Below are 25,105 nucleotides of genomic sequence, written 5' to 3'. Positions count from 1 at the left end.
CGTGCACAGCACAGCAGGGAGGAACTGTGGAATGGGGGTCACCCTGCCCTGCCAGCCCTGAGGATGGGCCACCTCTGCAGGCTCAGCCAGGAACTCCAGGAGAAGGTGACTGAGAACCCGGAGGTGAAACTGCGGGAGCACTGTGAATCCCCTGGCAGCAACCGCCCACCCTCTGAGTTATCCTGCTCTGTCACCAGTTCCTCCTTCATATCTGAGGGGCTGGAGGCCCGCTCTGATGGGGATGAAGCCAGTGAGTGCAGCCAGTGCAGCCAGTGCCCTGAGGAGCCTGTCCGGCTTGCAGGTACCATGGGGTGCCTGCGGGGGCCTGCAAGCATGGGCTGGGGACATGCAGCCCCTCTGTGGTGTGTGGGTCGCTGCAGCAGTAGATGGCCATCAGACCTGGGCAGGGGCTGCCTGTGTGGCGCTGTGCCCCAGTGCCAACCTGGGGGGTGAGCACACAGCACCTGGGGCTGCAAGGGATCATCTCGGGGGGCCCTGCCACGGTACCACAGCCCTGCAAGGCTGGGACCTGACTGGCCTTTTGTGGGCTGTCCCATCCCACAGTGTCTCCAGATGTGGGGACTTGTGTGCCAGCATCCCCGGTGCCCATGGGGAGGAGGGGTCCCTGCCAGGCTGAGCCAGAGCTGTGCTAGCATCTCTCTCCATCTCTCTCCTGTCTCTAGGCCTCTGCTTTGACTCCTTGTCCAAACCTGTTAGTGCCCCCCTGCCTCCTCTGGCTTCCCAGCTGCCCCCCTTCCTGCTTGCTGGGTGCCCCACTCCCGCAGCCCCCCCACTCCTGGGCTGCTGTGGGACCCCTGTCTGCTCCCTGGCCGACGCGCAGCAGGAGCTGCAGGTGCTCCAGAGGCAGCTGGGAGAAAGTGAGCATGTGCCTCTGGCATGGGGCTGGTCCTGCCTGCCCCGCGTGCTCTGCTGTGCCGCATGGCCCCCCACCCTCTCCCACTTGCCTGTCTTGCCCTGGCCTTTCTCCTGCTTGGGGCTACTGCTTTGAGGTTGGGTCCTATCACTCTGGCTGGGGGACGATGGGGACACGTGGCTGTCATGTAGAGAGGACCTGGTGGGTGGGATGGATGCAGCCTGAGGTAGCACTAGCCCGTGGCGTGGACACTTGCACACCCTAGGGCCTCTGGGAAAGGGCTGGTGTGGTTAGTTGTGTAGGAGGAGCGGGGCTGAGACCCCTCAACTCATGTCACGTAATCAGCAAGCCCTGGCAGAGCCCCTGCTCTTCAGGGGGAACAGGTTTGACTGGGGCAGGAGGTTAGCAATAGGGGGTGACTGTGAGGGGACACTGGGCTGCACTGTTGGGCAGAGCAAGAAGTGGGCAAAAAGCATGTGGCAGGAGCATGTTACCCCCCGTTCCTCCTCCCTGCTCTCCTCCTCCTCACCGCTTTGCCCTGTGTGTGCAGGCCTGACGCTGCCCGTGGCACCAGCGAAGCCCACAGCTCCACCGGGCTCCTTAGGAGAGGGCAGCAAAGCCCCAGCGTTGCTCAACCGACACGGTGCGCTGCAGAGCCTGGCTGAGATCCCCAGGGCCACTGACACCCGCGCCCACTGGGGTGTGCCTGCTCCCGGCCAGCCGCTTTGCGGGGCCCTGCCATCGGGTTACCCCGCCAGCCAAAAGCTAACAGGTAAGGGCTGTGTTGGAGAGCAGGGGGGCACCCTGCCTGGGTGTGAGGGGACAGGGAGGAGACTTGGTACCACAGTGGCTGTGGGACATGGCTGTAGCGTGGGGCAGGATAGAGGGTGGCACGAGGCAGGTGGCGCAGCCATCTCCCTGCCCTGAGCCACCTCCCCGGCTGTGGCAGGGGCCGACCTGCTGGAGGAACACTTGGTGGAGATCCGCAGCCTGCGCCAGCGCCTCGAGGAGTCCATCTGCACCCATGACCGGCTCCAGGAGCAACTTGAGCGCCGCCTGGCCTCCACCAGCAAGGCCACCGGTACAGTGCCGCACTGAGGCCAGGGCTGCTGGGGGGGCAGGCTTTGCACGCCCCTTTGCACAGGGGGGGTGCTCACCCTGTGCGTGGCGGCATGCTGGGGAGAGAGACTCGGCACCACTCCCCCTCTGCAGGGCTGCCCAGCGACCTCCATGCCCAGACACGGGAGCTGAGGCTGCAGCTGAGCAGGGAGAACCAGGCTCTGAGTGAGGACAACCGGACTCTGCGGCTTCAGCACGACCACCTCTCCCAAGGTGGGGCTCCACCACCAGCACCCTGGGTCTGAGTCCCAGAGGGTGCTGGCTGAGCGGGGTGGCAGTGACACCTCCATGCTCTCTGTCCCCAGAGCTAGCGCAGGTGCAGGAGGCGTTCCTGACTGCCTGCGCCCGGGCGCGGGAAGCTGAAGCAGAGCTGGACCAGAGGCACAGGAATCAGCAGAAGCTGGTGGATGAGCTCACCGAGTACCAAAAGAGTGTCCGCCGGCTCCGGGATGAGCAGCGCTCTTTGCAGGAGAAAAACAACAGGTAAGCTTCGGGGCACTGGGGCTTTGGGGCCAGCAGGGCTGGCACCGTACCCATGTGTCACCTCTCTGCAGGCTGCAGCACAGACTGATGCTCCAGCAGCAGCAGTGTGAGGAGCACTGCCGGCTCCTGCAGACCACGCGCACGGAGCTGCACGTCTGCGAGAGCCTCCCTGGCCCCTCTGCTGAGGCCCGCGCAGGTATGGGACCCACATCCAGTGCCCCCAGCCCCAGCCGCCTGCCCCGGCCCTTCTGCCCAGCTCCTGGTCTTGGGAGGCCTGGCCCCTCTGCAACGCTTGGGCGGTCCCAAGCACCTCGCCTGTTGTGGCAGCAGGAGTGACATAGTGGCCCTGCTGGCAGGCGGAGAGGGAGGGCAGGAGCGCAGCAGCCCCAGGCACAGAGACACACCTGTCCGCCGGGGCTGACATGCTTCTTGTTCCAGGCTGCTTCCCGTCTCCTCCGGTGCGGGATGTTGGCACAAGTCTAGCAGCTCCCCACTTCTCCCCACTGCCCTCTGACATGTTGGCGGCCCAGCAGATAGCCGGTGGGTACTGGAGCCTGCCCACCTCTGTGCCTCAGGGGCTGCTGAGACCTGACAAGGTCGTGGCAGCACCCTTGCTGAGCAGGGGTGGTGAGCCCAGGGCAGAGCCAAGCCCCCGGGATGGGATGGGGACGGCCATGGGGGGAGCAGGCAGTGGTTCTCACCTAGCCCTGCTTGTTCCCTAGAGCCACGTGGGGCAGACCCACTGGCAAAGAAGGGCAAGGAACCGACACAGGCTCACGTTGTTGCCTGCCCTAACACCTACCGGGCCCTGGAGCAGCGCATCCTGAAGGGGAAAGGGCTGGCCCATGAGCTGATGTCTCTCATGCACCCAGCGACCAGGCTGCCCAGCTGCCCGCTCCCGGGAAAGGAGGTAAAGCATGGGCAGGAGGGGCTGGCGGCAGCTGGGGGCCAGACTCTCTGTGGACCATGCATCAAGCTGCTCCTCAGCCCAGTACTCGCCCCGAGGCCTGCAGGGCTGGCAAGCGGCTGGTAGCTTCCAGCCCGGGGGCTGCTGCTGGCACTGCCCTGCGTGTTGGGCTGGGCACGGCGAGTCCCCGGGTGCAGCAGGATACAGGTGCCATGGCAGCACCCCACTCCTGCACCCTTCTCCCGCAGGTCCTGGGGTGGTCAGGCATGGGGCACCTCTGCAGCAGTGCCAGCACCCTGCACAGCATCCTGGAGGAGTGCACATCTCTCCTCACTGCCTTCTGGAGCACCGTGCTGCCCGTCAGCCCTGCCCAGCACCAGGACAAGGTAAGGACAGGGCGGGGTGGGGTGCTGCAGGGGCCGGGGGGGCCGGCTGCTCACTGCTCATCACGCTCGTCTTGTCCCAGGAACAGGCGCTACAGGGTGAGATTGCAACGCTGCAGGCCCGGCTTGCTGAGCGGGAGGATGCTCTGCAGAGCATGGCCCATCAGCTGCAGAGTACAGCCCAGCTCAAGGACAAGATGGAGCAGTTTATCGTGACCCACTGTACGTGGCCTGGGTGGCATCCTGCTGCGGGGTGGCACCGCCAAGCTGGGCTGGTCCCCATGCGCGTGGGGCGGCTCCACAGCACAGGGACCTCACCGACCCCCTCTCTCTCCCTCACAGTGACCAGGACCCACAACATGCTGCGCAAGGCCAGGACAAACCTGGAGGTGAGTTCGCCCTGGCACTCGGAGGCGCATGATAGGGGCAGGTGCCCCTCCCCTGGGGAACCCTGATGCCCTGGGGGTGGGCACAGATAGCAGATACCCCTCTGCCCTGTGGCAGAGTGGTGGGCAGCAGGGTGCTGAGGGGTCAGCTGGGTGCATGTGCTGGGGGGAACACAGCGACCCATTTTCTTCAACTGTCCCCAGGGCACGGCAGCCACCTGGTGCAGGCCCGACGTGGCAGCACTCCCTCTTGCTGCCACTCGCCAGGTGAAGTCCCAGCAGACCCTGCCCGTCTCGTGAGCACCGGGCATGAAGCGATGCCCTCTGCGGCCCAGCAGCATTTCACACCCCCTCACCCTAGAACTTGGTCCCAGTTGTAACCCTGCTACCCACCCGTCCCTGCTCGTGTCTGTATATGTATATAGATAGGTATAGCGGAGCTGCGTTCTGGGGGCTCCCCGGGCACGTCAGGGCCCCGGTGCGGGAGGAAGATGTAAGAAATGCCATGTTCTGTTCAGGAGTTGTAAGTTCCTAATAAAGGTTTACTTTGGGTTGTGTTTCTGCCACGCTCATCTCTTGCAGCTCTCTGTGCCCCGCTCCCCAAGGTACCCCCAGTGCAGGGTGCCGTACGCACTGGCTGGCCCCAGTGGGGATGGGCGCTGAGCCCCACTCCAGCACCCCAAGGGCAGCTCTGCACCCCACTAGGTGCTCCCTCTCCTCCTCTCCGGGGTCCCCCTCCAACACCAAGCCAGCAGCATGGAGAACAATAAATACTGTAATAAATAGAGAAAACCCTGTCACATGGCACTGCTCCGGCAGCAGGTGGTGGGGCCGGGGACCTGGGGCAGCTGCTCTGCTCTGCTCTCCCCAGGCCCCCTCCAGCGTGGGCGTGCGCAGGTGCCCCTCCGGCTGTGGCAAATCCTGCCGATGCTGGGGACAGGGCGCACAGTCCTTGTCAGTGCTGTCCCAGTGGCAGGTAAGCGTGGCGGCGTCCGGCTGTACCCTCCCTCCTGCTGGCTCAGTGCTGAACCTGGCAGAGGGCCGGGGCTGCAGCCAGAGCCCAGCGCCCTCCTCCAAGCTGGGGAGCCCCACAGCCAGGGCTGCGGGACGTGGGGCAGGCTGGGGTGCCCCAGAGCCCCTGGGGATCAAGGTGGCCTTGGAGATTCATCAATAGCACAGCAACCTTCGGCAAGACACGGTCCTGGAGGCCTGGGCTGGGGGCAGTGCCAGGACCGCCTCGGGGCCCTTGTAGGCCAGAGAAGAAGGGCAGGGTGAAGCCGTTTCCGTGCTGGGCAACAGGAAAGGCTATTCTGGTGAGCGTCCAAGTGGCCCCCAGACTCACAGAAGCCAAGGGGAGCTGTAGTTGGGCGGAAACCAAGGGTTAAATCAAACCACACCAGTAGGATGGGGCCCGTGTCCCTGCCAGGTTTGAGGCTGGAGCCAGCAGCCAGTTCTCACACAGTCCCGTGGCCCAGTGTGTGCAGACAAAGCGGCATTTCGTGTCCTGCGTGGGGGGGCGGGCAAGGCCCCAGCTCAGATGGGCTTGTACAGCAGCGTGGTGACGTACTTCTTCTTGTAGCGGTGAGTGGCGCTGAGCACCATCACGCCGTCCTGAGAAAGGCACCGCATCAGTGGAGGCAGGCGGGAGAGCAGCGCAGCCTGGCCGCGCTGAGCCCGCGTGGGGAGCAGCCCCAGCCCGGCCCTGCCGCCCCGAGGCTCCCGACCCGGGACAGGGAGGCAGGGCAGAGCAAAGGGAGGCTCTGGAACACAGCAGGAGAGCCCAGAGCTGCTCAGCTCCACCACGCTGCAGGCCGGCAGCTAAAGGGAACTGTAAGGAGACAACCACCTACACCCATGCGCGTGCCACGCTTCACCGGGCAGCCGAGCTGTCCTGCATGGGTCCTCCCACCCCTGCACCACCCTCTACACCTCACAGCCGCCCAGTTTCTGCTCCCTGGAGGTGCTGCAGGCTCCTGGGAGCCACAGCAGCTCCCCTTCCCTCACCCAGCGGCCTCAGGGGACCTGCCCTTACCTTGATGGAGAGCGCGTAGAGGTGATTGAGCATAACGTGGTTGGGCTCGGGCAGCAGTGCTGGGTCACACTAGGAGAAGAGGAGTGTCACAGGGGAACAGCAGAGCCCTGACCCCCCAGCCATCACAGGGAGCTGCCATCTCAGGCAATCTGAGCTGCTGGTGTCTCTGGCTGTTCTGAACAGGAACAGAGCTCAGCTAAGCAGGCAGAGCAAGGGGCCAAACCAGCATGGTTAATGGGAAAAGTGATGCTTTTCCCAGGAAATGCCAAGCGGAGACCAGGCTCCCTGCAGGGAGGACTCCCTTTCCACCCCCAGCGTGGCTCTCTGTGCTGGCAGTATGCTGGTACCCACCGAGATATTGGTGTCCTTGTTCAGGATGACCTGGAGGAGGTGAGGTGGGAGGATGGGTGGGGATTTGAAGCGCTCCTCGGGCCGGTATACGTACATCTCTTGGCCATAAGGTCCAGGTGGTGAACTTGATAAGTCTAAAGAGAAGAGAAAGGAGGAGACATGAAATGGCTAAAGCAGGACTGGCGAGCACAGAGCAGCTCTCAAGAAGCTGGGAAGAACCCAGCAGGGTCTTCCAGGCACAAACATCTCCCATGAGCCATGACCCCATATCCTACAGCAACAGCTCAGCCTTTTCACTGCACAACAAGCAGCCAGGTGAGCTCCGGGCATTTCCAAGCAGGGCTGCAAGCCAGTACATGCACTAACACAACACAAGCACCCTGCAGTATCCACCCCAAGACCCCTGCACGTGGCGCTCAGCACAGCTGAGTCCCTCTCCCTGTACCCTTTGCAGCAGGGGCACAGCAAGCAGCACGCCTGCGTGCTCTCGGTGCTGCAGGACTGCCTGACAAGGAGGTCCCACGAAGGACAAAATGGGAAGTCTAGACTGAGCAGCTGCTCAACCCACGTGAGGGACCACAGGAGCTTGGGGTCACTGGAAGCTGGGCTAACCGTATCTCCCCACCACACCTGACCTGACCATTTCGGAACACCGAGCACCCAGAAGGGCTCCATCTCCCTGGAGCTACTGCTGCTTGCTGGCTTCTTTCCAGCAAAGTATCTCCTGCTCAGGCTTGGCAAGGACGTGAAGATGAGCTCTATCTGAGCTCCATCTGAGACAGGGTTTGTACCAGGGATGGCAGCTCACACTCGGAGCGCCCTGGACCGAAACACGAGCGAGCTACCTGCCAGCATTACACACCGAGCCAGCACTGCCAGTGTCTGCACGGTAACCTAACCTGCTGCTGTAACACAAGTGGCGAGGGAGGTCTGCAATGTGCTAGCATTAGTACAAATTACTTTGGCATGAAAACCAAGAGTAGCTGCTGAAAATAACCTGGATTCTGCTCTTGCCTAGCTTATACCCCAGATTAGATGACTTACAGTTGAGCAGACAGAAAGGCCTGACGTTCTTGGCGTTCACCAGTCTGAAACGGCCACCTCTGCCGCGCACAGGCACTGACCCTGCTCCAGGACACAGCTAGCACAGGACAAGTTACACCAGCACAGCCCCTCCATAGAAATGAGGCCTCAGCTGTGGGCTGCTGAGGACATGCTGCCAAGCACTACTCTTCCCAGGTGCAGGCCCACACCTCTGCTCAAGGGGTCTGTCTGACCCCAGAGCAGTGAGTCTCAGAGTAGAGGAGGTGGAAACTAGCACATGCAAAGCTGTAATGCCACATAAAAACTCACCCCGACCTGAGGTTTCTGAGCTCTCCAGGGAATCCACCTTCAAAGCATCGAAGACTTCAAAGTCAGACTTCTTGACATGAATCAGGTTGTTAATTGTCCCCATCTGGCTGGTGACCACTGGCTGGAAAGAACTGACCTAAGAGTCTTTCTATGTTTACCTCCAATCAAAGCACACCCAACGCATCCTAGATCCTCCTGGCCCGAGCTGCCATCGCTGTGCCATTACCTCAGAGCACCAGTGGCCAGTGCTTAGCTCTGCTCTGCGCTTGCTGATCTCTGTTGTTTACCCTGAGGGGATTTTCCTTTACTCCCAGGCTCCTACATCACCTCCTATTTTCACCCTCCATCCTGCTACATGCCAATTGGCAAGTGTCTTCTCCTTCCCATGCTGCTACCACATGATTCAGTTGGGAGAACCGGCAAGTGAGTGCTGACCCCTTGGCCCATCATCCCATGTAGCCAATTCTTAAATGGACTTAAAGGCCTTCTGGTGTTTCCCTGCCCCTCAGTACCTCCCCAGCATTTCCCCATACAGTGTGTCTAAGCCCAGAGGAACCAGCCTCTGAAAGGACTCATGGGACGGAGATGCCCCTTTTGTTTTGGCACATACCCTCTGCTCTTCCTGTTCCCCCTCTGCTGCAGTTACGTCACGTCTAGTCCCCTGCATAAGACAAGATCTGCAGGATTAACACTCTGAGCATTACCTCGGATGGGTCATGGACCCACTGGCCATCCACAAAAAATTTGTACTGGTGTTCTCCTTCTGGGAGGTCCAGGATAGCGACAAAGTCGTTGTGGCTGTGCAGAGAGAACAGACATGCAACAGCATTACCCTGTTGATGCTCTGTGTGCTGCTTTTCCATGGGGTTCCAGAAAACAGCACTTTTTCATGCACTGCCCAGCCCCTCTACACCAACACCTTCATGCAGGGTTAGGCTTGCTCATCGTCAGTGATCTAAGGCACAGACTCAATGGGAGTGAGTGTTCAGAGCACTAGCACGGCTAAGGGACCTTAGGAGTCCAGCTGCACGGAGAGCTGCAGGCAGTCCAGCCCTGCATGCACAGAGAACGTGACAGGCACCCTGCGCAAGACACTGGGGAGGACGCGTGGGCAAAGCATCTAACCCTGCGCTGGCACTGCAAGACGCGGGCAGCAAGTGTAGCAGCTCTGTTTGTGAAGCCTGCAATTGAGATAAACCCATTCCAGAAGATTTGCTGGGATTACACCCAGAGTCCTACAGGGTGTTTCCACCGAAATCACAGATGTATTGCAGGACAGCAAGGACATCATTGGGGCAGGAAGACACGTGAGGGACAAACAAACAACCCCTGCTGGCAACAACACAACTAGGCACAGGGTAAGGCCACAGCCAAGGGAAGAGCTGACAGCTTCCAGAGGACTGCTGCATACCTGGGCAGGGCTCTGCTGCCAGGACCAGCTGCTGCGTGGCATCCAGCTGGGCAAGCAATGTGGCCCATCCTGCCCTGCCCCTCTGTTTCACAACCTACCACCACCACCACAGCACCACCCAGGGAAGAAGATCATTATGTATTTGGGCTCAGACCCTACAGCTTGGGTGAACTGAGAAAAGCCAGGTGAGCAAAAGGAACAGCAACCAGCACACAGAAGGGAAAACACTCCCTTCAATGGAGCAGAGGAGAACGTAGAGTAACCTGAAGGACTGGCTACCTCTTGATGAGCGGGATCTTGGTGCTCCAGTTGTTGAAAGATCCGGAGATGAAGACTTCTTTGCCTCCATCGGCCCAGCGGATGACAGTGGGACGAGCCTGTTGCGATGGTTTCGCTGACTCCTCCAGATCTGGCTGCCATGACACAAACTCCTTGTCCCCAGGAATCTGAGGAAAGAAAATCAGAGCCTGACAGAGACACAGAGACGATCGGGACCACGTTCACTCCCCCCAGCCCATCTACACAACCGAGACAAGAGCATCGCAGAATGCCTCCAGCCTCCCAGCTCTCCACAGCCCCCTCACGTAGTCAGGAGCGCAGCCAGTGAGCTGAAGCCCCAGCCAGGGCCCCAGAAGGCAGGACAGGGAATGCAGTGACCAGCCCCTACCTTGGAGTCATGGGTACTGAAAACACTGGGGTCATCAGTGCTGCCCACCATGATCTTGTGTGGGTGCTCCTTGGCAGGGTGGGGGGCACCGGATCCATCCGAGCGATGGGACTTGGAGCCATGGCGCTCCCCAGACACTCGCTCACTGGTGGTGTTCCCCATGACAGTTCAGCAGCCCCTGTGAGAGAGAGGACGTCAGTGTGGCTGTGTCTATAGGCTCTGGCAGTGAGGAGGGGAGCAAAGGCGCTGTTTCCCAGTGTTCTTTGCCAGGGGAGACTGACAGCAGTTCTAAAATAGGCCCAAAGTTCACTCCCACTGCCAAGTTTGGGAGCTGAATGGGAATTTAATAAACAAGACAGCTTGACCTAATTATAGTCATATCCTTATGAACCATCACTCTAGTTAAGCCAGTAATTGTTATACTCCAAAACTGATACTAGTTATGCTGCGTTCCACACAAGCCCTCAGCAGCCAGCTTAATAGAGGGGCTGACAGGAAAAATAAAGCCAACCTTTATGGCAAATCAACTGCTTAGCATTAACAGAGGCTCTTTCATAGTCCTGCAGTCAGGCTCTACAGACAAATCCCCTACATCCAGCAAGAAAACAGCCGGAGAGTGAAAGTAGCAGCTGTTTAACAGCTCCCAACAAATCTCCAAGAGCTTGCGGGCAGAAGAGCAGAGCCTAGCGCCTGGCAAAGGTGACAGAGAGCATTTAAATTGCCCGAGTGGAATCGTCCAAGCTGGAGCTTGGCCAAGGTGTAGGACTAATGCTGTGGTGTCTGCAAAAAGCTCAGCTCTCGATGGCATTCACTTATGATTCACCAAGCAAGTCACCATGCCAGCTGCGGCACAGTGCAGCGAGGTCTGCTTGTGACCCTCACCAGTGGCACCACCCCGGGCACTCTGGCATCTGCCTGGCCATCTGGAGGCACAAGATGAAGGAAGCTGCCTGAATGCCAGGAGGTGGGCCATCATCCCCAGTCTCACCCAGCTCAGAGAACGCAGAACAGAAGTGGCCATACGGCACCAGGCCAGGAATAATTACGTGCCTCTTGGGACAAACAACAAAGCCTCTGCAAGCTACACGGGGCTCGTCAGGCCTTACCCAGTTCCCAGCAGCCAAGATGGACCGGGGTTCTTTCCCCCTTCCCACAGTTATTTTGCAGCTTTCAGCTTACCGTGCCGATCATCGGCTCTGCAGGGCAAGGCAAGCCTGCCTTGGTTCATGTGCTTAGTTGTGACATTTGAGGATTTGTTTAGAAGATCAAATTATAAGAAGGGTGCCAGGCAAGGCTGCCAGCCAAAGCCAGGCTTTAGAACATTATGGAGCAATTACTAAAGCATTTCTTAAATCCTGAGGGCTAAAAGGCAGCTCGGGAGGGCAGCTAACCCATACCAGCATCCCCTCTCAGTGAGGATCAAGTGTACCTGAAGATCCAGGTCAGATGAGGGCCATCATTCGCTCTGACACCTTCCCCCTTTGCCCCGAAGGAGGCTCAGCCAGCTCCTCACACAACCTGCCCCTGTGCCACTAGACCTGCTGTGGAGGAGCTTCTTCCCTAGTATCTCCGCTAAGGCTCCCTTACTACTATCTATGGGGACGAAGGCAGGAAAGGCTGAACATTCTCTTGTACCAAGACTGACCTGAGAGATGCGTGCAGGTGTTAACAGGTGTGAAAGCTTCTCTTTCTCTTCTCTAAAAGGAATCCAGTCCCTCTGGCTGTCCCTTACAGGTCACGCTCTCCAAACGCCTCCTGAGGTTTCTCCCAAGCGGTGGCTCCTCTCCAGCGCATGGTATCCAAAACCCCGTGCAGACAAGACCACCTCACCTCCTGCATCGCAGGCACCCTGCTGCGCTGGGACAGCCAACTCTTTGGATGTAGCCTGCGGTACTTGGCTTTTTACTGAATGAACTTCTACAGCTCAAACCCTCCTGCATTCAGACAAGCCCCCATAGCACAGCACGCTCCGAGGGACGTACACAAGTACCTCCAAGGCACCGATGGAAATGCTGCCCATACCAAAGCCCAAGCGAAGCCTCCACGGTGCCTCAGCGCATCTGCTGCCAGTTTGGCAGCAAGCCGCTGCCAGCTGCAGTCCGCAGCACGGTGGGTGCCTGCTGCCGGATTGCAAGACCCTTCCACCTCCCCACTCGGACCACCACACTGGAAACACCACACCTTGCCATGTCTCGCTTGCCACCTCTCGCACCCGGCCAGCAAACCCCCGGGACACCAGCTTCCCGCAGCGGGGAACACCGGCCAGCCTGGCAGGGTTTGTTCTGGGCGGACCGGGTCTCTGCTCAGCACCTCCCTGCCCGCAGCCTGCCCGGCCGGCACCTCCGGGGTTACCCAGGGAAGCCGGGCTCCTCTCCCGCCTCCCGAGGGGAAGCCGAGCTCGGGGTGCCGTGAGGTGAAGGGGATGAGCCGGGGAGAGCCGCGCTCCCTGCCCGGCCCCGCCGAGCGGCACGGCCGGGAGCAGGGCTCTGCCAGGCGGCGGCAGCGCGGTCACGGCACGGCCGGCCCCCGGGCCCCGCTCCCCTGCCCTGCCAGCGCCCGCCGCGGCCCTGAGGAGCCGGCAGGCGGCAGCGGCCCGGCCGGGCCCTCCTGAAGGGGCTGCGGGGCACGGCTCAGGCCGGCCACAGAACGAGGGGCGCAGGCCACCGCAGCGTGGCCCGGGGGGGCGCCCAGCCATGCCTCACCCACCTTCTCCCGCCCACCCGCCGGCGGCCTGGCCAGCCGTGACACCCCGCCGTCACCCCCGGCCCCGCACCGCGGCCCCACCTGCCCGCCGCCGCCGCCGCCCCGCTCTCCGCCTCCGTCCAAAATGGCGACACCCCCCGCCGCCACCGCCAGCCTCTGCGGGGCGCTCTGGCCCGCCCCCGCGCGCCGCTCTATGGCCGCGCCCCCCCCCTCCGCGGACCCGCTTCCCCGCTGCCCGGCAGCCGCCATGTTTGTTGGGGGCGGCTTATTGTCGTCCATTGTTGTTAAGGGCGGCCGGGCCGGCGTGCGGGCTGAGGGTCGCGCCGCTTCATCCGCACCTCAGCCCCTGGGCGGCCATGTCGGTTGAGGGCAGCGCCAGGGCTGGGGCCGGGGGGGCAGGCCGGCGGTGGGGCGGGTGGGAGCTGAGCTGAGGTGGGCGGGTGGGCAGCGGGCTGCCTGCAGGCGCCTCAGGACGGGCACTGGAGACAGAGGCAGCCCACACAGCGTGGTTCCCGGTCCCCTCAGCACTGGGACAAGCTTTATTGCCCTTTTCTCGAGGGCCCTGGCCGGCCAAGCTCCCGCTTTCCCCGCTGCCTCTGCGCTGACCAAACCCCTGGACAGAGATTGTGGAGCTGCTGGGCCGGGATTTCGGGAAGGGGAACGATCCCTGTCATGGCAGCCCCGGGCAAGACCTGGTGTGGCCCGGCCGCAGCAGGAAGATGAGACAGCCCAGGCCGTGTCTTCAAGGAACCGATTCCGTGCCTCCTGGCATGGTGCAGACCTAGCAAGAGACTACAGGAACACCCAGGCCCGAAGGAAAGGAAGCAGGTTGCCGGGAGGACCAGCTGTCTCCTTCATTTTAGGTTAAGGAGATAGCAAGACATAGATGAGGGTGGCCACGATCAAGCCAATGCTGAAGACCATGAAGACATGCGGCACGGTGCTGGAGCAGGCAGGGCAGGCCCTGGCCCTGGCTCGCAGGGGCCTGAGCATGCGCTGTCGCTGGGTGAGGATGGCCGCCCTGGCACCTTCCCACTCGCCCGGGCCCCGCAGGCGGTACTGGTACGGTGTGCAGGGCCCAAAGGCCACCTCCAGCGCCAGCTTGGGGTCGGTGAGGAAGAGGGCGAGCAGGTTGGGCTTGACCCCCACCTGGCAGGCGAGCTCGTCCATGTAAGGGATGTAATCCACCTGGATGGTGTGCCGCTGGCTCTTCACGTACCTGCGGGCAGGGAGGGCAGGGGGTTTGGTGTGTGGGCATAAGGGTAAAGGTGGCAGGGACGATGCCTGCGCAGGGTCCTTACCGCTTGGCCATTTTCTCCTTGGTTTGTGTGATGTCAGCCAGCATATCGGCGGATGGCGGTAGGTCCTGCAGCCCTAGGGAAGAGGAGGCTGTAGCTGGAGGGAGGGCTGTGCTGCTTCTGTGACGTGGCTGCTTCTGCAGTCCAGCCTGGCCTCTGCTTGCACGTGGAAGCTTTTGGGGCTTTGAGGACATGCCACCACATCAGGAGCAAACTGGGAGGCACAGGCAAAGATAGCGATGGCAGGAAAGGAAAGGGAGAAGGTGATTTGCTAGGAATGGCACCTGTTAGTGGCCCCTGCAAGAGCAGATGAGTGTGAGGCTCACTGCAAAATGCAGTGCTGGGTTTTGTCCTCAGGAAGAAACAAAAGGAGGGTAAAAAGGTGAGCAGAAGGAGTTGGCATGTAAGGAGATGCCACCAGCTGAACAACTCTGTCATGCTGTAGCTGGAGGAGCCCAGCTGCATCCCCCCCAAACTGTCTTGCTTACCCTTGAAGACACGAGTGGCCCAGCGACACTGGAGCTCTGAGATGGGCATGATGGCACCCAGGGGCTGGATGAGGCCAATGAAAGCCAGTGTCGGCTTCTCCAGGTCCGGCGGGAACATGAATTTGTAGAGGGGGATCTGGTTCTCCACCACCTTCACGCAACCCTCAAGGAAGGGGAAGGAGAAGCTGTACCCCGTGGCAAAGACCACAGCATCAATGTCTTCCCTGGTGTCATCCTCAAAGATGGCAGATGTCTCTGTGAACTCCTTGATGTTTGGCTTCACCTGCACCCTGCCCGAAATGATGCGGTTGGGCAGGTCGTCATTGATGGTCGGGTGCTGGTCAAAGATCCTGGAAGGCACAGAGACCTCGTGTGGGCTCAGGCAGCGGGATGGCCAGGTACCTGGGGTGCTGCTCAGGTGCTCACCGGTGCTGGGGCTGCAGGCCATAGAGTGCGTGGTCAAAGCGGGCATTCATCTTCCTCTCCAGATAAAAACTGCTGACGTTTTGAGGCACCAGGCTGTGTAGGAGCTGCACAAAGCGGCTGAGGTAGGAGAAGTCGAAGGGGTACCCACCATCTGCCACCCGGTGCAGCACCCAGGTCCCGCGCTTGGTGCTGAGGAAGACCTGGGAGGAAGGAGAGGAGAGACAGTGGTGTGGCAGCATCCTTGGGACCAGGCTGGGCCCCCGCCGTGCTCCTTGGACAGCAGGGATGCCAGCACAGCTGCTGGGACCACAACAGCCACCCCCACTGAGAGGGGATAGGGTGCTTGTGGCCGGGTGCTGGAGGGAGAGGAGCCCACAGGGGCTGGCACGGTGGTTTTTAGTGCCCTCCGGGATTTAAATAATAAGTACCCCAGCCCTGGCAGCTCTCCTAGCACACCTGCTTGGCTGTGTGGCTGAGCTCCACCGCGATGTCAATGCCTGAATTCCCGGTGCCAACCACGACTACCCTCTTGCCTGAAAAGGACTGTGGGCTCTTGTAGTCCCGGCTGTGCAGGTACCAGCCCTCAAACTTATTCAGGCCTGGAAGAGAGAGGGAAGCCATGCTGTACTGGGATGTGAGGCTGGGGGGGCTGTCCCCCTGCTCAGACTGGTGGTGTGTTTTGGGAACAGGTTGGGACCAACAGGAGTGACACAGCCCTGGGGTGGTGCCCAGAGAGGCAGTGGCATCTCTAGCCTGGGAGATGCCCAGTGTGGCCCCGAGCATCCTGCTCTGGCTTTGGGGCTGGCCTGGCTTGGAGCAGGGCTTGGACTGGAGACCTCCATGCTCCCGTCCCCAAATCCTCCTGCAGTTCCCCCAGTGTCAGGCATTGGAGGCAGAGGAGCAGCTGGGGTCTGTGCCATCCTGCCAGACCCTGGTGACAGTGTGCTCCAGCCTCTTCCCCAGTCAGAGGGTCTCCACAGCTGAAAGCCCTCCAGGCATTTTTGCCTGACACCCAGAGGAGAAGGCCACCACCAGCACTGAGCTCTCAAGCCTGGCCGGGGAGCTGGAAAGCCCAGCTGGTGCGTGGCCAGCCACACGGGGAGCCTGTCTGCGGTGGGGGAGGTGAGCTGGCAGCAGAACAGGGCGCTTTGGTCAGGTGCATGGCAAGAGGCACTGAGGACAGGCCACCGAGATGGATGGGATGGCAGCAGGCTCATGCAATCCCACCTGGCACATTAACCTGTGGAGGCATTTTTGTCAGCAGCCAGAGTGGGGTGGGGGCTGAGCTGGAAAGGAGGGTGGTCCCAGGAGTGTGAGGGATCGGGCGAGCGGCCCGCAGGGCGGTACCTGGGAAGGTGTTCAGCGGGAGATGTGCCTCCGTGTGGTGCCCGGTGCACACCAGCACAGCGTCGAAGACGGCCGCCTCCTGCTTCCCATCACGCTCCGTCACCACGTCCCACTGGCCCGTGGTGGCGAAGTCGGGGCGCTTGGACACCCGGCACACGCTGGTCTGGGGGCAGGGGAGGCAGAGTCAGGCACCCCGTGCCCCCTGGCCCCGCCGCCACTGCCCCCCGGAGCCCCCACCTCTCACCCTGAAGCGAATGTGGCGGAGCAGGTCGAAGTGCCGGGCGTACATGCGGAAGTATTCCATGATCTTGGAGTTGTGCATGTAGTTGGGGAAGTCATCGGGGATGGGGAAGTCACTGAAGCACATCATCTCCTTGGAGGTGTTGATGATGACGGAGCGGTAGATGCTGGCACGGCCCTCCTCGGGGTGCTCCTGCGGGAGCGGGACATGGCTTGGCGCCAGCCGGGGACCCCAGGGCTGCCAGCCTGCCCTGCCAGGCACCTCACCATGCTTGTGGGTGCAGGATTAAGCCACAGGTGGTCATAGCACCTGTCTGCACCCAGCGTCCTCCCCCGGGTGCAACCGCCCACCCCACAGAACAGGGAAGAGAAAGCTCTGAGTTGGCGGGGGCCATGCAGTGGTGACAGCAAGTTGTGGGAGGTCTTGTGCCTCGGTTCCCCCACTCTCCCTGCGGCCCCCATGAGGCGGAGCATTCCCAAAGCTGTCCGCGCTGTCATTGCCCCGGTGACCACATTGGGTCTCTCCGGTTCCTGAGCCGCAGGTGCTGCCAGCTGAGCGGGCGCTCCTGCCCCTGGGGTCTCTGCCCCGGCCGCTGCCCTGGCTCTGTTCCACCGTGGGTGGAACCAGCGAACTGTAACCCAACCACCCCGATTCCCAGGCTGGTGTGGCACCCTGTGCGTCCCCCCCAGGCTCTCCCAGCCAGGTATCAGGCTGCTCTTTTTGTGGGTGGGTCCCCAGGGGAAAAAGCAGCAGCTTTGTTATAGGTGGGGCAGAAAAGAGCGCCGGGGCTTCCCCCGAGGCAGGGAGAGCCAAGGCACGGGGGAGGCAGTGCTTGGTGCCTGTGGGCAAACGGCTCAGAGGCAGGGAGAGGAGCTACTGGGACTTCCAGGGAAGGGCTGGGTAAGACGGGGACTGGGACAGACAGCAGGGTCGGATGGGAAAGCGAGCTCTGGGGTAAGGTCCTTAGGGAGGGTCTGTCCTGCTGCTGGGGGGAAGGAGACAGGGCCGGTGTGGCTGGTACACCAGCTGGCACCAGGGGGACCTCCCCCTACCAGAGCATTTTTTCTTTTCCGTGGCCTTTCTTGGAAGCCTGCCTGCGCACCCACGCAGAGCAAGGGAGCGGTGCTTCACTAGCTGCCAGCCATCCATCCCAGTCCCACCCGTGCTGCTGCCACGGGGCAGGCTGGCAGGGCACGGGGCTTACCTCGAAGCGCCAGAGCCCCCCGATGTCCCAGCTCCTCTCGAAGCAGGTGGGTACCAGCCCCTCATCCAGGCAGCATTTCAGGGCGCACAGGCCAGAGGCACCGGCACCGATGATGGCTGCTCTCCGGGCAGCCATGTCCCACGGTGTGGTTGTGGCAGGGATGCTGGGGAAGCCTCAGCCAGGGACAAAACGCGCTCAGGAGGGTGTGGAGCCTGGCAGGTCACACGAGTGCTGCTCAGTTGGGGATGGCTGTTCCTGTGCTCCCCATGGAGGACTGAGGTCAGCTGGTGTGTCACAGGAGGTGTGTTTCTTCCAGACGTGATCTACAGGTTCCCCTTGCTGCCGTGCCACACCTCCTGCCCGCGCCCACCCGCTGCAAGAGTTTTATTAGGTGCTGTAAGTGCTTAATGGTGCCGACGCTGCCCTGGGACTTCGTGGGTGTGGGGGGTGAGATGTGGCCGAGCTCCATATTTCAGCAGGTCATGGCATAGAAAACAAAACCAGGAGATGCTCGGAGCACTGGTAGCCAGCAGCTATGCCAGCCTCAGCATGTGGTGGTCAGGACCCCCTTGTCACCTCTCTGGGACCCCAACCCACCCGGCCATCTTCTGGAGGGGCTGTGTGCTGGTGACGAGGGTGGCACTGAGCCATGCTGCTGTGACCCCTGTGACCTGCTCCGGCACTGCACACCCTGAGTGCAGCTGTTTTGCTGTGGATACATGTGTGTGCATGCATGCAACCCACGCTGCCATGGTCGTGACCTCAAACCTGCGCGCATCCCCCCTGGCGTGCAGGGGGTCACAGTGGTGTCAGGAACGGGACAGACGCCTGTCTCTGTTTAACACATTTATCCAGTTAGGAAGTCTGCTGTGCTATTTAGCTATTGTGTGAATGGGCCAGGGGTGGCATGGCTGGGTTAGAGGTGACAGAAAAGCCCAGTGTGTTACTGCTGGGTCAAAAGCTCTGGCTGAGAGGGACTGGATTTTACTCGTGTGAGAGCATTTCCTCCTCTGGCCCTGGCAGCAGCTCCCCGGGGAGGTGCAGAGCGGGCACTGAGGCATTATTCCAGCAGCTGGGGAGACTCTGTGCATCCCAAGCTCATGGTGTGGCCATGGCGGGGACGTGCCAGGCAGAAGGAGGGCTCTTGCCATGGTGCCCAGGCTGTCATGGGACAGGGGGTGGCCAGCCAGGCCCCTCAGCACATTGCAAAGCCTCCCTTCCCGCGCTTGTAGGGCACCTACAAGTAAGCAAAAACAAAGGCAAGGACGGCCACAGCCCCGACCAGCTTGAAAATGAGGGGCACGGCAGGGGCGGAGGGGTGGTCTTCCACGTGCCGTGTCTGCAGGGGCTTGATGATGCGCTGTCGCTGGGTGAGGATGGCCGCCCTGGCACCTTCCCACTCGCCCGGGCCCCGCAGGCGGTACTGGTATGGCGTGCAGGGCCCGAAGGCCACCTCCAGCGCCAGCTTGGGGTCGGTGAGGAAGAGGGCGAGCAGGTTGGGCTTGACCCCCACCTGGCAGGCGAGCTCGTCCATGTAAGGGATGTAATCCACCTGGATGGTGTGCCGCTGGCTCTTCACGTACCTGCGGGCAGGGAGGGCAGGTGGGTGCTGGCAGCAGAGGCAGCAGTGCCCCACATGCCGGCAAGGTGGTATTGGAGGGACCGCCATCGGGAGGGAATCAGCGGGATGGGGGTAGTGCGGCTAGGCACATCCCTGCCGTTTGTCGGCATGGCCAAATGTGCTGGGACGTAGCCAGGGGACAGGATGGGTGCCTACATGCAGCTGTGCCCAAACCAGCTCCCTCCCTGTTCCCTGAGGAGGGTCTTACTCCTTCGCCATCGCTTCTCTCTTCTTCTTGATGTCAGCCTCCATGTCGTGCCGTGGGGGAAGCTTGTTCAGCCCTAGGGAGGATAAGCCACAGCATGGGGGTGCTGCACCCCGCTGGCAACAATGGCCACTGTGGTGCTGCTCTTGCTGGCACCACCGTGGCTGGCAGTCTGGCACCTGCGGCATGTCCAAGCTCCTTGGGATGGGAAGGAGTAGCCCATGGGGCTCAGGGTACAGATGTCCCTGTGCTGCTCAGGCAAAAGCCCAGCTCACCACCACAGCTGCAGGATGGCCGTGCCGTTCCCCATGGCCAGATGGCACAGCTGGCTGCTGCCTCCCAGGCATGTCTGTGCACCATTTGCGCCGGCACCAGGGGTGCAAGCCCAGGCTGCGGCCACAGGGGAGGTTTGCCTTGCTTACCCTTGAAGACACGGGTGGCCCAGCGACACTGGAGCTCTGAGATGGGCATGATGGCACCCAAGGGCTGGATGAGGCCAATGAAAGCCAGTGTCGGCTTCTCCAGGTCCGGCGGGAACATGAATTTGTAGAGGGGGATCTGGTTCTCCACCACCTTCACGCAACCCTCGAGGAAGGGGAAGGAGAAGCTGTACCCCGTGGCAAAGACCACGGCATCAATGTCTTCCCTGGTGCCGTCCTCGAAGATGGCAGATGTCTCTGTGAACTCCTGAACGTTGGGCTTCACCTGCACCCTGCCCGAAATGATGCGGTTGGGCAGGTCGTCATTGATGGTCGGGTGCTGGTTAAAGATCCTGGAAGGTACAAGGAGCCATGAGGGCACTGGGGTAGTGTGTCTCTGCTCCACGTCCTGCTCCAGCCCCTGCTCCCTGCTCTGGGTATGCTCAGCCCCAGGGATGCTCATTCCCAGTGGGGCTGGTCCCCCAGGGACGCTGGGCAGCTGCCACTGCACTGGTGACACTGTGGGTCCCTGGAAGGAGCAGTGGTGGCTCCCTTGAGCATTGTCTGGGCACAACACAGCTATTGACTCCATTTCCAGGGCTGGTGCCTTGGCCCCAGCCTGAGCACAGCGAGCATGGCCAAGTGGGACTGGACATGGTGGGAGGCGGAGAGCCCCTCCTGGGCAGGGGGAGCATTTGCTGGCACCTGTGCTTTGGCTTCAGGCCGTAGTGCGAGTGGTCAAATCTGGCGTTCAGCTGGTTCTCGGCAAGGTGGCACACTATGGACGGGCTCAGCAGCTTCTTCAGGAATGCCTTCATGCGGGTGGTGAAGATGACGTCGATGGGGTAGCCCTGATCTCCAACGCGGTTGAGGATCCATGCCCCCCGGCGGGTGCTGAGGAAGACCTGGGCAAGGAAGTATGCATTGCTCCTGAAGGCTGTGATGGTCCTGGGGGGCTGCCCTTAGGGGGGTACGTGTCCTTGCCCCAGGATCACTCCTCTTTGTGCTGCCCAAGTGCTGAGTGAAGACCCGGACGGCAATGAGCTGGCGGTCAGCACCCAGCAGGGAGAGGTAGGGAAGAGCCGCAGGGGCAGTGCCAGCCCGGGGCTTGGGGATGGAAATCAGGGTATCCATACGGGATCAAGTCTTGACTTCCACTGTTGCCTGGTGGCTGGGATTGGTGGGTCCCAGCACTGCCAAAACCAGCAAGTGCCAGGTCGGAGCAGTGGCTGTGCCAGAGCCTGTGTCCTGGTGTCCTTGTGGAGCCAGCAGTGTCCCATGGGGGGCTGTCCTGCCCCCCAGGACCCCACTCTTGCTGCTCACCTGCTTGGCCGTGTGGCTGATCTCCACGGCCAGGTCCGACCCTGAATTCCCGATCCCGATGACAATGACCCTCTTGTCAGTGAAAGCCCAAGCGTCCTTGTAGTCTCGGCTGTGGAGGTAGAAGCCCTTGAACTTCTCGATTCCTGTGGGCAGGGAGGAGGGATGCTTGGCTTCTTGCCGCTGAGCTGGAGGGTCACCTCCGCAAAATCTGAAATGGGGATGCTCCCTGGCCCCACCAGACCCCTTCTGGGGAGCGTGGGACTGCTCCTGGAGCCAAAGCAAGGTAGGGAAATGCTGGGGCTAGGAGGAGGAGCAGCAGGAAGAACAGAGACTGCCACAACTGGGCTTGCTGGGGTCTCTCCTTGGCCAGCCCGCAGGGCGGTACCTGGGAAGGTGTTCAGCGGGAGATGTGCCTCCGTGTGGTGCCCCGTGCACACCAGCACAGCGTCGAAGACGGCCGCCTCCTGCTTCCCATCACACTCCGTCACCACGTCCCACTGGCCCGTGGTGGCGAAGTCGGGGTGCTTGGACACCCGGCACACGCTGGTCTGGGGGCAGGGGAGGCAGAGTCAGGCACCCCGTGCCCCCTGGCCCCGCCACCACTGCCCCCCGGAGCCCCCACCTCTCACCCTGAAGCGAATGTGGCGGAGCAGGTCGAAGTGCCGGGCGTACATGCGGAAGTATTCCATGATCTTGGAGTTGTGCATGTAGTTGGGGAAGTCATCGGGGATGGGGAAGTCACTGAAGCACATCATCTCCTTGGAGGTGTTGATGATGACGGAGCGGTAGATGCTGGCACGGCCCTCCTCGGGGTGCTCCTGCGGGAGCGGGACACGGCTCAGGGCTGGCCAGGGCTGATGTGGCGGCCCTTTGTGTGAAGCCCCTACCCTCAACCTCGCCCCCAGGACCCTGCCGTGGCTGGCTGTGTGCAACACTACCAGCTGCCACTGGTCTCCAGCTGCCGTGGTGCTGCCCCCCAGCAGGACACGTGGCCAGCAGGGCTTACCTCAAACCTCCAGAGCCCCCCGATGTCCCCAGTCCTCTCGAAGCAGACGGGTTCCAGCCCCTCTTGCAGGCAGGCTTTGATGGCGCACAGCCCGCTGCTGCCCCCTCCAATGATGGCCACTCTCTTCGCCATGCTGCCCTCCGCCACGGGGTCTTTGCCTGGGGACAGTGCCGGAGAGTGGGGGTGAGGGGTGCAGCCATGCAAAATTTTGGCCCTGTGCACCAAAGAGGTCCCAAGCTGAGAGGTAGCCCCCCCCAAATTTGTCCGGGGCAGCTGTGAAGCAACTGCTGTCCCCCTCCCCGGCAGGGACCTGGCCAGTGCTGGGGTTTTGCACCACCACGGTATTGCCCCTGAATGCCATGAGGGGAAATGCTACCGAGTGCCAGGGAGCCTCCAAATCTCCCACCCACGCTACGTCCCCGTGGTGGAGGAGTGCCAGAGTGCCCTGTTCTGCCGCGGGGACCGACGGCTCCCTCCAGGGTGGGCAACAGCCCCTCCACCCGCCCTTCGCCCTCTCCCTTCCCCGGGGAGATGCCTGTTGTGCGACCCCAGCACCCACAGCATGCCAGTGACCCACAGGGACCGGGGGCTGCAACCGACCTGCAGCCCAGGGAAGGCCAGCGGCAAGCACGGAGCCACAGGAGAGCCCCTGCCGGGTTGTCCCAACCCGTGACGCCCGACGGTGGCTTGGCTTTATGGTGCGCAGTGGCCGTGAGCAGGGCCTCCCCCTCCGTCACGCCTCCCACGGGGCCGGGGAGAGGAAGGCCGTACCTGGCTGGCTCCCAGCTGCCGCTTGGCTCTTCCGGCAGCGGCTCTTGCTACAGCCTGGGATGGTGGTGTAAGGAGCCACCGCAGGCGCCTTGCTGGGAGCCTCCGTGCTGGGACACCGTAGGGACACGGGGCTGCAGGAGAGGCAGAGACGCAGCTGGCCCTTGTGGCATGGACACTGCGAAAGCAAACACCGCCCTGAATGTTAACCTTTGGAATTATCAGGATTAGCCCAACCCTGTTTATGCCGATACCCGGGGCACACGCAGCACTGGCTGCTCTGGTGGCACCCAGCACCATGTCACCCCCCCACCCCCACCCCCTCCGTGGCCCTGGGCTGGGCATGTGAGCATAGCATCCCCACGGCCGGCTCCTGGGCTGCCAGAGTCCCAGGGCCAGCAGGACCCGGGTGTGAGAAGCACCATGCTGCTGGGGTGTCAGTGGTGCTGGGGTGGTGGGACTGGTTAGGAAAAGGCTCTCCCGGGCAGCGGGAGGCACGGAGCAGGTGGCTGGGGAGCACACCGCTGGCTTCTGGCACATCGGTGGCTGCACAGCCCCTGGGGGCTGCAGGAGAAGTTTGCTCTCCTGTGTCCGGGGAGCTTCACCCCAGAGCTGAGCAAGGCGCAGGGCTGCGGAGGGGCCAAGCTCTGCAGCTGAAACCGTTTTAACATTCCAAGACTCGTAATATGTTTGCGGTGAGTATAATAAAGCTCCTCCTGTCCCTCACTGTTGGCTAGGGCTGATCTCTGCCGGGGACAGAGGTGTCGAGCTGTCAGCCCCCACGCTGTGCCTGCCTGCTGAAAAGCATTGAAAGCATCTCTTACCGGGCAAGGGGATTGGCACGGGGATGGCGAGGGGGCAGCACTGGCAGTGCCACCCTCCCTGCTCCGCTCTCAGCTGGCTTCTGGCTCTTTTCTAAGTTCGGCAGGGACTGTCCAGGGGCAACAGGTACAGGAGACTTTACCCCAGCCCTCAACCCAACCACTGTGGTATGAAACCTCTGCACAGGTTGTCTTCAAATTTGTCCTTCTCCCTTGGCAGCTACGAGAGGCTGCGCAGCCCTGGACTTTGTCCCCACTGTGCTTGGGCTCATGGCCCGACCAAACCGTTGCCATCAGCCACAGGGAACCATGGGAGTGCACCAGGGTCAAGCCGTGGTGTTTCAGTCAAAGATGGCTTGTTGCTGTCCATGGGGAAGCCACAGCCCCCCGCATCTGGCAAGCACCTGGGATGTGCGGTGTGGTGGGCAGGGCATGTGGACACATCTGCCTAGGGCTTCCACAGCGGGCAGAGGTGCCTGTGCTGTGGGACAAGCTGAGCAGAAAGCACCAGTCCCCTCCTTCCTGTCACCAGGCTGGCACCTCGGCCAGTGACAAGTGACAAGGAGCGATGGACACAAGCACAAAAGGAGATCAGATGTCTTGCTGGCAGAGGTGGGCAGAGGCAGAGCTGAGGTGAGAGGGTGGGTGGGCAGCTTGTGAGCCAGCAGGGCCATGCACTGGTGATGGTGGGTGGCACCAAGCAGCTTGTGGAAGGTCCTGCAGGTGAGTCAGGAGCAACTTCTAGCACACGCGTATGCATGTGGGAAGAAGCCGCAGATGCACACAGTTGCTGCCCTACTCTTCCATGGCCTGCAGAGGAGGATCCCAACAGCTGCAAGAACCACTTGGATAAAAAGCACTGTGGTTTTGGGAAAAAGTAAAGCTAAGATGTTTTGTCACAGCTCAACAAGCCCAGATAATCCCAAACCCTGACCATGCCACAGCATGCCAGCTGCCCGTAATCGCACAGCCACCAGAGCTTGTCTCTGCCTTGGGGTGGGAGGGCTGGCCAGGTGCTGCTGTTGTACCTGCTGGACTGGCCCAGCGGCTGCCAGGCACGTGGTGCAACCCAGGGGATTTTTTTTCAGGCACTGGAGTACCAGCAGCCCCCAGGCTGCTCCTGCACCTTCACCCTTAAACACTGCCTGGTTTTAATACGACTTATCCCACGATTTCAAGGGCCCGAGTGCACTAATAGACCTTAATGGCCATGACAAGCCTCACCTGGGGCCAGTCACTCCCAGTCAGATGTCGAGAGTCACTAAGCTC

At 61.6% G+C, this 25,105-nt stretch overlaps 4 protein-coding genes across 24 annotated transcripts in view; 1 reads left to right on the top strand and 3 right to left on the bottom strand.

Annotated features, from left to right (window-relative positions):
- Positions 1-4,718, top strand: part of LOC121095900 (myomegalin-like) — a 35,876-nt gene extending 31,158 nt beyond the window's left edge. For 5 of the 8 annotated variants that reach the window (XM_040611300.1, XM_040611302.1, XM_040611295.1 and 2 more), the window contains 13 exons: positions 81-301; positions 684-878; positions 1,425-1,646; positions 1,824-1,955; positions 2,087-2,206; positions 2,299-2,476; positions 2,548-2,672; positions 2,915-3,016; positions 3,199-3,386; positions 3,632-3,769; positions 3,850-3,988; positions 4,109-4,155; positions 4,357-4,718. In XM_040611300.1, the coding sequence (XP_040467234.1) occupies positions 81-301; positions 684-878; positions 1,425-1,646; positions 1,824-1,955; positions 2,087-2,206; positions 2,299-2,476; positions 2,548-2,672; positions 2,915-3,016; positions 3,199-3,386; positions 3,632-3,769; positions 3,850-3,988; positions 4,109-4,155; positions 4,357-4,452 (1,903 nt within the window). In that variant the 3' untranslated portion in view covers positions 4,453-4,718. The remainder of the gene's footprint in view (positions 1-80; positions 302-683; positions 879-1,424; positions 1,647-1,823; positions 1,956-2,086; positions 2,207-2,298; positions 2,477-2,547; positions 2,673-2,914; positions 3,017-3,198; positions 3,387-3,631; positions 3,770-3,849; positions 3,989-4,108; positions 4,156-4,356) is intronic. The other 3 variants (XM_040611296.1, XM_040611299.1, XM_040611298.1) reach the window with 3 other exon arrangements.
- Positions 4,719-4,909: 191 nt separating this feature from the next.
- Positions 4,910-12,813, bottom strand: PRKAB2 (protein kinase AMP-activated non-catalytic subunit beta 2). Of its 11 annotated transcripts, none has more exons than XR_005830236.1 (9): positions 11,612-12,738; positions 9,967-10,144; positions 9,579-9,745; positions 8,593-8,686; positions 7,889-8,009; positions 7,580-7,676; positions 6,536-6,669; positions 6,185-6,253; positions 5,715-5,763 (listed from the first exon to the last, which is right to left on the bottom strand). XR_005830236.1 is itself a non-coding variant. In XM_040611305.1 (9 exons), the coding sequence occupies exons 3-9, from the start codon at positions 10,126-10,128 to the stop codon at positions 6,254-6,256; spliced, it is 876 nt and encodes a 291-aa protein (XP_040467239.1). In that variant the 5' UTR covers positions 10,129-10,144; positions 11,612-11,851; positions 12,751-12,806; the 3' UTR covers positions 6,243-6,253. The 11 variants fall into 11 exon arrangements, 10 of the variants coding, with proteins under 10 accessions (XP_040467244.1, XP_040467246.1, XP_040467245.1 ...); XM_040611305.1 differs by lacking the exon at positions 5,715-5,763 and adding an exon at positions 12,751-12,806 and having other exon boundaries at positions 6,243-6,354; positions 11,612-11,851; XM_040611306.1 differs by lacking the exon at positions 5,715-5,763 and adding an exon at positions 12,751-12,798 and having other exon boundaries at positions 6,243-6,354; positions 11,612-11,818.
- Positions 12,814-13,182: 369 nt separating this feature from the next.
- On the bottom strand, positions 13,183-18,409 carry LOC121095651 (flavin-containing monooxygenase 5-like). The gene is made up of 8 exons (XM_040610804.1): positions 17,674-18,409; positions 16,473-16,661; positions 16,229-16,391; positions 15,338-15,480; positions 14,882-15,081; positions 14,456-14,805; positions 13,971-14,043; positions 13,183-13,888 (listed from the first exon to the last, which is right to left on the bottom strand). Exons 1-8 carry the CDS (start codon positions 17,806-17,808, stop codon positions 13,534-13,536), a joined length of 1,608 nt encoding a protein of 535 aa, XP_040466738.1. The 5' UTR covers positions 17,809-18,409; the 3' UTR covers positions 13,183-13,533.
- Positions 18,410-18,506: 97 nt separating this feature from the next.
- On the bottom strand, positions 18,507-24,016 carry LOC121095652 (flavin-containing monooxygenase 5-like). Of its 4 annotated transcripts, XM_040610806.1 has the most exons (11): positions 23,840-23,928; positions 23,019-23,193; positions 22,248-22,405; positions 21,871-22,059; positions 21,627-21,789; positions 21,242-21,384; positions 20,624-20,823; positions 19,922-20,271; positions 19,503-19,575; positions 19,187-19,256; positions 18,507-18,910 (listed from the first exon to the last, which is right to left on the bottom strand). In XM_040610806.1, exons 3-11 carry the CDS (start codon positions 22,377-22,379, stop codon positions 18,869-18,871), a joined length of 1,362 nt encoding a protein of 453 aa, XP_040466740.1. In that variant the 5' UTR covers positions 22,380-22,405; positions 23,019-23,193; positions 23,840-23,928; the 3' UTR covers positions 18,507-18,868. The 4 variants fall into 4 exon arrangements, with proteins under 4 accessions (XP_040466740.1, XP_040466741.1, XP_040466739.1 ...); XM_040610807.1 differs by having other exon boundaries at positions 18,507-19,256; positions 23,019-23,149; positions 23,840-24,016; XM_040610805.1 differs by having other exon boundaries at positions 18,507-19,256.
- Positions 24,017-25,105: the final 1,089 nt, after the last annotated feature.

Source organism: Falco naumanni, chromosome 11 (genome assembly GCF_017639655.2).
Source record: "Falco naumanni isolate bFalNau1 chromosome 11, bFalNau1.pat, whole genome shotgun sequence".
Classification (NCBI taxonomy): domain Eukaryota; kingdom Metazoa; phylum Chordata; class Aves; order Falconiformes; family Falconidae; genus Falco; species Falco naumanni.
Note: the sequence above shows the minus strand (reverse complement) of the source record. Positions and strands in the feature narration are given on the sequence as shown.

What these genes read in the sequence shown, in the direction of transcription:
- LOC121095651 (XM_040610804.1), bottom strand. Translation starts at nt 17,808, where the DNA reads ATGGCTGCCCGGAGAGCAGCCATCATCGGTGCCGGTGCCTCTGGCCTG. An exon ending in TCAGCCACACAGCCAAGCAG is followed by an intron (nt 15,082 to 15,337) that starts GTGTGCTAGGAG and finishes CCTTCCTCCCAG; the next exon opens with GTCTTCCTCAGCACCAAGCG. An exon ending in AAGGAGAAAATGGCCAAGCG is followed by an intron (nt 13,889 to 13,970) that starts GTAAGGACCCTG and finishes CCCTGCCCGCAG; the next exon opens with GTACGTGAAGAGCCAGCGGC.
- LOC121095652 (XM_040610807.1), bottom strand. Translation starts at nt 22,379, where the DNA reads ATGGCGAAGAGAGTGGCCATCATTGGAGGGGGCAGCAGCGGGCTGTGC. An exon ending in TCCGCCACATTCGCTTCAGG is followed by an intron (nt 21,790 to 21,870) that starts GTGAGAGGTGGG and finishes CCCTGCCCCCAG; the next exon opens with ACCAGCGTGTGCCGGGTGTC. An exon ending in GGCCTGAAGCCAAAGCACAG is followed by an intron (nt 20,272 to 20,623) that starts GTGCCAGCAAAT and finishes TGTACCTTCCAG; the next exon opens with GATCTTTAACCAGCACCCGA.
- PRKAB2 (XM_040611308.1), bottom strand. Translation starts at nt 10,128, where the DNA reads ATGGGGAACACCACCAGTGAGCGAGTGTCTGGGGAGCGCCATGGCTCC. An exon ending in TCAGTACCCATGACTCCAAG is followed by an intron (nt 9,746 to 9,966) that starts GTAGGGGCTGGT and finishes TTCTTTCCTCAG; the next exon opens with ATTCCTGGGGACAAGGAGTT. An exon ending in AAGATCCCGCTCATCAAGAG is followed by an intron (nt 8,687 to 9,578) that starts GTAGCCAGTCCT and finishes CTCTCTGCACAG; the next exon opens with CCACAACGACTTTGTCGCTA.